This window comes from Schistocerca serialis, chromosome 12 (genome assembly GCF_023864345.2).
Source record: "Schistocerca serialis cubense isolate TAMUIC-IGC-003099 chromosome 12, iqSchSeri2.2, whole genome shotgun sequence".
Taxonomy (NCBI): domain Eukaryota; kingdom Metazoa; phylum Arthropoda; class Insecta; order Orthoptera; family Acrididae; genus Schistocerca; species Schistocerca serialis.
Genome location: NC_064649.1, coordinates 32,505,228 through 32,515,344, shown reverse-complemented (window position 1 = coordinate 32,515,344; position 10,117 = coordinate 32,505,228). Strand labels below are relative to the sequence as shown.

Below are 10,117 nucleotides of genomic sequence, written 5' to 3'. Positions count from 1 at the left end.
TGCCCTGGGAGGCAAATATTTGGTAGCTCTTTGTACAGCTCGACAAGGAGACAGGGATGCTACAATGACAGTGGACGATTTTACAACTGCGATGCTGAATTTGAGGTCACATGCCTGCGTGGCCATGTCCCTTCGTGGAGTGAGGTCTAGCAATAACAGTACTGTTAAGTGCCAGGTGGTAGATTGCAAAGTTTGTGACAAGCCAGTAACTTGCGAGCGACCCGGTCTCCTTGACAGCCCACTCATTGAGATACACAAGACAATCTCGAGAGGAGATGGCACGGTCACCACTGCAGTGAATAATGTGTTACCCAGTCACCTGTTATGCGTCAAATGTGTGGGCTGGCCTTCAGGAACGAAAAGGGAGGAAGAAGAAAAGAGGAGCCTCAAATGCTGAAGTGGGGGGAGGGAGCAGGGAGGATAGGAGAAGGTAAACATAGAAAGGAAAAAAAAAGGAACAAAAACAGTGGTGAGGCTGTTCTTATATCAGCTACTGAAAATGCAGAACACATTCCCAAAAACATCCCAGACATGTTTCCCAAGGGAGGGGAATAAGAACAGCAGGAGGACAAACATGCAGCACAGAAAGGGAAAAGGTGCTGCAAAGGATGGGGGCTTCATGGTAGTCTAGCACAAACTCACCAAAATGAGGTGAGCCCCCTTGGGGGGTTGAGGCAGGTATGCAGTGGGGACAGACATCAGAAGGCTACAATGGGGTGGGGTGTGGTGGACGAGAAAAGAAGAGGAAGGGAAATAACTACACCATGTATAGGGCTGGCATGGGAGCAGAGAAGAGGATTAAGTGAATGAAGGCCAGAGACTAGTGGAGGTTGAGAAAAAATGGCAGGGCGGGGTTTACAAAAACCAAGGGTATGTTGCAGGGAGAGTTCCCCAGAGCTAGTGTTGGTGGGAAGAATCCACACGGCAGAGTATGCAAAGCAGTCGAAGTTGAGCACACAGTGTTGTGTAGCATGCTCGGCAATCACCTAGGTGTTTTCTTGAGTATGAACCATGGGTCAAAAAGAATCAGAAGTGGAATAGAGACAGACAAGGATATTTTATATAGGTTGGGTAGGCAGCAGAATACCACTGTGGGATGGACGGAGAGGATATTTCTCATTTCAGGCACAACAAGAGGTAGTTCAAACCCATTCAGGTTGGTGCTGAGTCATTGGAGGGGGGGGGGGGGGCTCTTTTGAGGCCAATCAGCATGTGAGAGAATTCGTAAATAACTGGGCTATATGGCATGGGAGATCTGTTTGTGGGAATACAGTGTGTATGGCAATTTTGGGCTGTGGAAACCTCGACGAGAGCCTCAGCATATTTGGAGAGGGATTGTGTCATTGCACATGCGCCAAATATGTGAAGCTATGCTGCACAGAGGACTTCTTGGCGTGGAATGGGTGGCAGCTGTTGAAATAGAGGTATTGTTGGTGGGTGATAGGCTTAAAGTGGAAAGAGGTACTGATGGAGCCATCCGTGAGGTGGCGATCGACACTGATGAAGGTGGCTTTTTGGGCTGAGGAGGACCTGGTGAAACAAATAGGGGAGAATGTGCTGCAGTTCTGAAGGAATGTGGATAGAATGTCGTCTCTCTCCATCTTAATTCATATTGTTCTTTGCCCACCCGAGCTTTTTCATTGTTTGATTTTGACTAGTAGAAATCTTTTTTTATTTCTTTGTCTGTATCAATCTACTTATAATAATTTCCTAGCTTCAGCTGTTATGTATGATCTGATGTGAGAAATATGAATAATCAGCAAAATCACATGGCTCAGCTACTGCCCTAATTGCGGAAAAAAGCAGAATGTCATTACAATCACTGCAAAAGGGGGGTGGAAGTAAAATCGAAATGCGAGTCTCCAAGGCTAACAATCAGCGAGTCCAACCACCAGCTTTTACATCCTTCAGGATGTCACAGCCAGATCAATGGCTTAAAAGCTTTTGGTTTTGTGGCCAAGTACTTTGAAATCAGACAGCTATTTGTTTAACTTCGGTTGATTATTTTATTGTGTGATGGTATTGCAGCTTCTATATTGGCGCTACAAAATCATGACAATCAATTATAGATATAATGCTTGTAACCATATGTACTTTCAACAATGCAAGGAAAACAGGATTAGCATCACTATTGTTCAACTGCTGCTAAAATAAACTGTAAAATTCTAAAAGTGTGTTGAAATTAAAGACATCGCAATAAAAGATTTATTTAATGCATTTTATTTAAAGTTTTCACAAAAAATGTGTAACAGTTCTGTTTAATTTTATAATTCTCTCTATATAAAAACAAAGTACATAAACTAATCAGTATATACACTCTATAAACCGCTGCTCAAAAGAACACGCCACCCGTAAAACAAAAAAACCCACTGGGTCATGAGCTGTTACTGTCTGAAAGAAGCAATGTGAAAAGAACAGGCCAAAGATCTTGTCAGTGCATAAGTCATCCTTGTGGCAGAGAAATATCACTCACATATAACACAGATAACCCAACTTGATGATGCTCACAACCAAAACGACAGTGATGTTCAATTTGTAGTCCAGCAAGTTGGTTTATCTTCTCTCCATTATGTAGAGCACTGGATAATGATAAAGTACTTTACACACAATGTTTTTACTGATCTGATGATTAAATTGTCCCTCAATATTCTTGAATAAACTGCTGACAACTGTTAGGCTGAGCATTGTGCTGCTCCTTTCAAACCCTAGCCTTTGTCACTACACAGGTACTTTTCTGGTCCTGTCTGATACTGCATGTGAAACAGCTGATGATGGGACAAGGTTACCACAATTAAACAATTGGAAACAGTAAAAACTGAATTATTTAAGAAAGACTGAAATACTTTCGATTAGGCTAAATAATAAATAAAAGCAAATGCATAGTTCACGGCACAGAAAATGGGACTAGACAAAAATCCATGTAAAATGTTTCTTTTAATACAAAATTTGTGTTTTGTAATGTGTAAAACATTAACATTAAAATACATGTAAGGAAGAGTAGTATTATATTATGTAAAATTATTCACGTTTCATTAAATTACATCAGAAAAACTAATTACTTCTTCTTAAAAACGTAATGCGCCATTCCAAGGAAAAAGAAAATGGTCCCCAATTTCCATATTTTATCACTCTCAAAACTGCTCTTTTCCCTTCTAACATCAAAACTTACAAGCAATGACACACAAGCATTTGCTACTCTGCAACTGAGACAAAATTTCACCGTATAAAGGAACACCATTGATTTAAAACCAATGTTACATCAAGGTTTTAATATTACTAGCTTGTGTGTTAATGAATGTCAGATGGAAGAAACAGTCTTCTAGTACTGTAATTTGTGAAGTGCAATGAACCTTTGACATTTCATATATAGGTTACATTAACTGCAGTACAATCCCTATCATTTTCTTTCCATAGGCATACATACGAATGGCCACATATATTGTTGTAGGAAATGTCAAGTACCAGAAACTTATTTGTACTCACAGCTTTCATCTATAATCAAATAAATTATTTTCAATACTTTTTTTAAGCAGCTGTAGCAGTAATAATTGATTTTGTGTTTCAGGGTGTAATATTAATCGTATTCGGTGTATCATAATTAAACACACATCTCAAGGAATATCATTGTGTGCCCCAGAAACTAATTTTACATTAGTGGCAACCTGTAAACTGTTTACATAAACAAAATGAACACTATGGTGGGTATCAGAACAAGAAATTAAAGGAGTACAATATTGGGAGAACAAAATGCATATCATCAATATTTCTTTTCTTTTAAATAAATACTTTGTACAAAACAAGCTTTGCATGATTCTATGTACTGTCCCTACAAACACAAATTAAATACAATCTGTACAGTCACAAAATGGGACACATGCCTCGACAGTGCTTGCGGGCAACTCTTTATACTGTCACTGGCATACAGGTCCTGGCACAGTGCTGTGGAGAAGTGTTTAGCCGCAGCCACTCTGAGCACTGCTGGCAACCTGTTTCTTCGCTAGAGGCCTGTGGTCGTGCTTCGTCTGCTCGTGACGGAACTCACATCCCGTGTCGCGGAGGGGTGGCTTCTTGTGAGAGCAGAAGTTGCTAGGAGGGCTGTGGGCTGTGCAGGCGCAGCTCCGAAGCTGCCCCCAGTCTACGGTGCCCTCTCTATGACTTTTCGCTCGTGGCGTGCACGACGCCCGGTTTGAACCTTGGTAGGCACAGTCCAAACTTGGACTCGATACCGGCAAAAATAGGCAGTGCGACCTGGTAACCTCCGATGTGGTCCGGGTTTGTCGACTTCATTTCGTCAGCCACGCCGGTTGCGGGTACGTTCAGCTCCGACCCCGCTGGACGTCTGGATTTTGAAATTACCAGAGAAACAGGAATACACAATTTAGACATAATGGCAATGAACAAGTAAAAAGATTGATTACAAATGAAATTATCAGCAGGTAAACAATCAATATTTATATGACATTCAACCTTTCAGTATTCATAATGATACTGACAGTGAAATATATTAAAAAATTTAAAATGTCATTAATATGTAGTAACCTGTTATATCCTTGTTAACTCACTGATTTAATTAAGCCATGATGGCCATTTGAAAACTCTGATAAAACTAAAAGAAAACAGCAGTTTTCCATCAACTATAAGGCAATATCTATCATTAGGCACCAATGCCTGCAGATGTACTGTTATTCACACATACTACAATGAGATATTATTTTCTGTCTCAAATGACCCCACATTTAAATAAATTTAGTGCAATATTTTACTTTATTTTTGTATAAAACCATGACATTTAATTACTAAATTACTGTCTCAAATTCAAAACTTCTATGTATGTTGAGAAATGAACCTGCATTACAAGGGGACAAGATTTAATGACCACTGGAAATACCTGCTTAATAACCTACACACACCAGTTACATAGGGTGCAGAAAAACAATCTGACCAAAAGTGTAGGGCAGAAACACATCAAAAAAAGGAATCTGACTTGGAACTAGAGGTCGCAGTTGCATATTTTTGCCTGAATGTAACTGAAATCTCACGTATGGATATCTTTACTCAAAATGAAAAGTAATACACAGAAAATATATATGTAAACAAAATATTTGGACTAACTAATCCTCACAACAAGAAAAACTTAATGCATCACATGCATATGTATCATACTCAGCTGACATACTACAAAAAGGTCAAAGTAAATGAAAAACGAGTATTCTCTTGTAAACAGACCTGTCATCACTTAATTAACATGAGTATGTCGTATAAAATGTTCAAACTGACCACCATTTTCACACTGGCATAAAACATAACAATGATGCACAAATTTGCAAGTTCTCTGAAATACATTAGTAGTAGTATGAATTATTTCTGCTGCTGCCATAAGATGAGGCGCCTAGTCCTGTTCAACCTCAAATGGCATTGCATACACGCTCTCTTTCCGGGTACCCCAGAGCATAACATTCAGTGTGTTCAGTCTGCAAATGTGAAGGCCACTATGATGGTCCATCTTGTCTGATCCATCTGCAGCAAAGGTCCTGTTTAGGTGATATCAGACAGCATGTGCAAAATGTCGAATTGTGCAATCATGTTGGGACCAAAGGTTCTGCCTAGCTCCAAATGGTACATCCTCCAGTTGTTGTTGTTGTGGTCTTCAGTCCTGAGACTGGTTTGATGCAGCTCTCCATGCCACTCTATCCTGTGCAAGCTTCTTCATCTCCCAGTACCTACCGCAACCTACATCCTTCTGAATCTGCATAGTTTATTCATCTCTTGGTCTCCCTCTACGATTTTTACCCTCCACGCTGCCCTCCAATGCTAAATTTGCGATCCCTTGATGCCTCAAAACATGTCCTACCAACCGATCCCTTCTTCTAGTCAAGTTGTGCCACAAACTTCTCTTCTCCCCAATCCTATTCAATACCTCCTCATTAGTTACGTGATCTACCCACCTTATCTTCAGCATTCTTCTGTAGCACCACATTTCGAAAGCTTCTATTCTCTTCTTGTCCAAACTGGTTATCGTCCATGTTTCACTTCCATACATGGCTACACTCCATACAAATACTTTCAGAAACGACTTCCTGACACTTAAATCTATACTCGATGTTAACAAATTTCTCTTCTTCAGAAACGATTTCCTTGCCATTGCCAGTCTACATTTTATATCCTCTCTACTTCGACCATCATCAGTTATTTTGCTCCCTAAATAGCAAAACTCTTTTACTACTTTAAGTGTCTCATTTCCTAATCTAATCCCCTCAGCATCACCCGATTTAATTTGACTACATTCCATTATCTTCGTTTTGCTTTTGTTGATGTTCATCTTATATCCTCCTTTCAACACACTGTCCATTCCATTCAACTGCTCTTCCAAGTCCTTTGCTGTCTCTGACAGAATTACAATGTCATCGGCGAACCTCAAAGTTTTTACCTCTTCTCCATGAATTTTAATACCTACTCCGAATTTTTCTTTTGTTTCCTCCAGTAGTGCAGGCAATACTTGTTGCAAAAATACAAGGTATGTGTGAGTATTCAACCTTTGAGATAACATGTTGGGGCCAATGAGTGAGCCATTCACAGTTCCCACTCACAATTACAGCAAATCACTCTTGATGATGATGGACATACATTGCATGAGGGTTTTGTAGTGTGTGAATTGGGAATGCGTTCACAGGTAAAGCAGTCCTAATCATTTTCGGAACTAGTCACTCAGGGAAGTCGCCTCAACCCACAGCTCGTATCTTTTGCCACTGGACATTCCAGGTGTGATGATGGTCCACGCCATGTTCACAAGCTTATATTTTAACTAAAGTTCAGTCTTGATCACAACACTTATGTCTCAATAACATAGGTTGTGATCGAGACTTAACTTTAGTTAAAATATAATACTCTATTGATCACTGTTTCCAAAAATGTTTACCAAAAATGTTCACAAGCACTTCATCCGGTACTTGTCATTAGATCTTGCTCTATCTATGTGATGTAAAACATCTTCGTCAAGCTGAACTGTACGAACAGTGTGTCTCCTGCCTGTATTGTGCTTATTAGCCTGCAAAGAGGCCTCCCCCCCCCCTCTCTCTCTCTCTCTCTCTCTCTCTCTCTCTCTCTCTCTCTCTCTGTCAGCTGTCAGAAAAGTATTTTTCTGAGACAGATTACAGTGTGTATAAAGTTCCTGGTAAATCCTACAACCTGCCCTTGCAATGCCATGTGTAGTGCCATAGACCACAAGAGCATGTCAATTAATTCATGCCATGTGAAACCATATTCCACGTTGCTGCTTCACAACACTCACTCACTCATTGGTACCTACTCTAGTCAGATAGCTCTTCCTACTAAAAACAATGAAAGGATACTTAAAATCAATGTTTTGCATTGCACTTCAATCACTTGTAACAACAGTGAGTACAGTGCAATTTTATTTACATCTGGAAAATGCAAACAAATTTCAGACTTGAGACCATCTCACAGCCAGAGCTGTTGATGACACATGTAGAAACGTAAATGTGCAACCCCTAGTTCCTACACTCAAATTCTTTCGTTTGATGCTGTCTTCTTGCCCTACACTTCTGGTCAAATTGTTTTTCTGCACCTTGTATATAAAACTATACAGAGCACTATTTATGTTAGGAAATTATGCTTACAAATAAAATATACAGAGCACCCTAAAAATTGGCTTTTTTCAAGTCCTTTTATTTTTTAAATAAATTTCAAAAGCTTTGGAGGACCTCCGAACAGTCTGACATGGATAAATTATAGCTATTTTGTTATTTTTGTTAGAAAGTTTTAACATGTACAGAAAAAAAAACAACCTAATACCACATGAGGCCATAAGGCTAAAATACATCACTGAAATAGAGAAGAATTAAAGGCGTGATCAATTTAGCAAAATTTCACAGCATGTACACTGGACCACTGTTTCTTACTTTAATTTGAGATTATCTCAATTTATTCCAGAAAATACTCAATACTTTTTCAGTGGAAGCAGCAGTAGTTCAAGATAAGTATTCCATTGTCATTTTATTTAAACCTATAAACACTGACTGTATATAACATGTGAATCACAAATGCTCCGGTGCAAAATATGTACATAAGTATGTGAGACAATTTTAGTATTTACATTTAAGAACAAGCTGAAGCAAACTCACTAAGCCTACACTATGTCTGTCTTGTGATCTGAAATCAGCTAATAAATAAATCAGCAGTGAACTTGCAAAAAGTTAATGCACTTGCTTTCTCATGTAATTATCCATTCCCTCCATTCTAATATTCTCCAACATGCACTGCAGTTTTTGAAACATTATTAGAAATGCCAAAATAAATATGTAATAAAGTGTTCCAAAATGCAATACATAAAGATTATTTTAGGGAACAATTGTCTACATTCTGTAGGTCTTTGATTTAGCTTCCACAATTACAACTAACTATACAGTATATGGCAGAACACTGAAAAAATCCAACTGCTGCAACAACAGCAAAACAAGTCTAGGAAAATCTTTATTAAACAATTAAATTGCTGTATGAAGGTTTCAAAAACTTTAATAATGTATAATTTCAGAAAAAAAATAAAACCTCACTAATTCTATGACGGAAACACTGGAAATGAGGAAAAGCAACCATTCGTCTAATGCATGTGTCACACTGGAAAAAGTAACATACATACATAAATGTATATAAAAGGAAAAGTCACATGAGAAAACTTTAAAATTACAAACTGACAAAGTGACTGACCGTCAATTTACTTCAAGAAGCAAGGTGCTACTGTATGCAGTACTTAGAATTTTGCCTTCCGAAGTGTTGGCCAGTCATTCTGTCTACTTGTGATTTTACACGCATATGTATGGTCACCCATCCACACATTACAGTAGATAAATCCCACCATGAATGAGTGTGTTCAGGGATATGAAATGAGCAAGGTTTGAGATTCACAGGCAGACGCAATATTGCAGGCTACTTCTGTGATGTATACGAATGACAAATTGTAACTCTATCTAATATATTCAAATTATTAATTATGGGAATCACTTGCAGACCGCTTCTTTTAAATGCTTTACGGATTATGGTGGTATACATATTCATAGAAATGCAGCTATTTTCAGAAGAGTTGCTGCTTTTTTCCTTACATTACTCTGCTGCTTTGCTTGTCCACCACTTCATCCTAATTGTTAATGACACTTATTTCACAGATTACTGTCAGCTGCCTATATTCTTGTAAAATTAAAACCTGTATAATATGAGCATTTGAGCTCAGTGGAATTAAACCCTTAAGTTCAAATATTCTGAAAACTATAGGAAAAGTAGCTAGTAAGATGGTTTCTAACTGCATATTTTAACATGATGTACCATATGTGTACAAGAAAAAAAAATTCTTGGATTTCCAGGTTAAAAACGCACTTTTTCCCCCACGTGAAAATACACTTCTTCCAATGTGAAAAATACACTCTCCCATGATAAATGACAATATACTTTCCCTTGGAGCTGTAAAAATAAAGGTTTTATACACCAGCATGGAACTTCAGAGACTGAAAAAACTCAGCAAAAACAAATATTTTGGAAAGATCTGTGATGTGCAGCAATGTTTATGCTCCATATTTTCATATAACAATACACAGCATATTTTTGTATTTGTATTACGAAAGTATAGATTTGAAACAGCATGTCAATTTCTGAAGCATTGAAATCGAGATTAACATGCGCTTTTTGAAGCCAATCATAGCTCATGTCACATGATCTTGCCAGCCAATGACTGCAGATATTCAGAGAATGGGACATGTGACGTAGTCAGCCAACAGCAACATCACTGTTAAGTAGTGTGAACACACAGATAGGAAAAGTTAACAGTTTGAATAAAAGTACATGGTGTAGCTACAAGAAAAGTTGAGCTTTCACATATAATATTGCTCTTTTTTGCATGTGTTATACTTTAAAATACATCATCAAATGTGCCACTAAAATTTTAAATAATGACAATGTCTGGTGTTCTGGGCTTGAAATTCTTCTAAGTGGCTAATCCTCAGTGTGTTAAGTTTTAAATGAGAGTCAAACACTCTGTGATTTAAAAAAATTCATTGCACATTCGCACACTTAACATAATTCATCTTGCGTAAAAGGAAATTTACTTTGA

General features: G+C 38.2%; 1 protein-coding gene across 3 annotated transcripts in view; it reads right to left on the bottom strand.

Moving 5' to 3' along the window:
- Positions 1-2,204: 2,204 nt before the first annotated feature.
- LOC126428414 (calcium-binding mitochondrial carrier protein Aralar1) overlaps positions 2,205-10,117 on the bottom strand; it is a 704,653-nt gene continuing 696,740 nt past the window's right edge. For all 3 annotated transcript variants that reach the window (XM_050090338.1, XM_050090340.1, XM_050090339.1), the window contains one exon: positions 2,205-4,339. In XM_050090338.1, the coding sequence (XP_049946295.1) occupies positions 4,150-4,339 (190 nt within the window). In that variant the 3' untranslated portion in view covers positions 2,205-4,149. The remainder of the gene's footprint in view (positions 4,340-10,117) is intronic.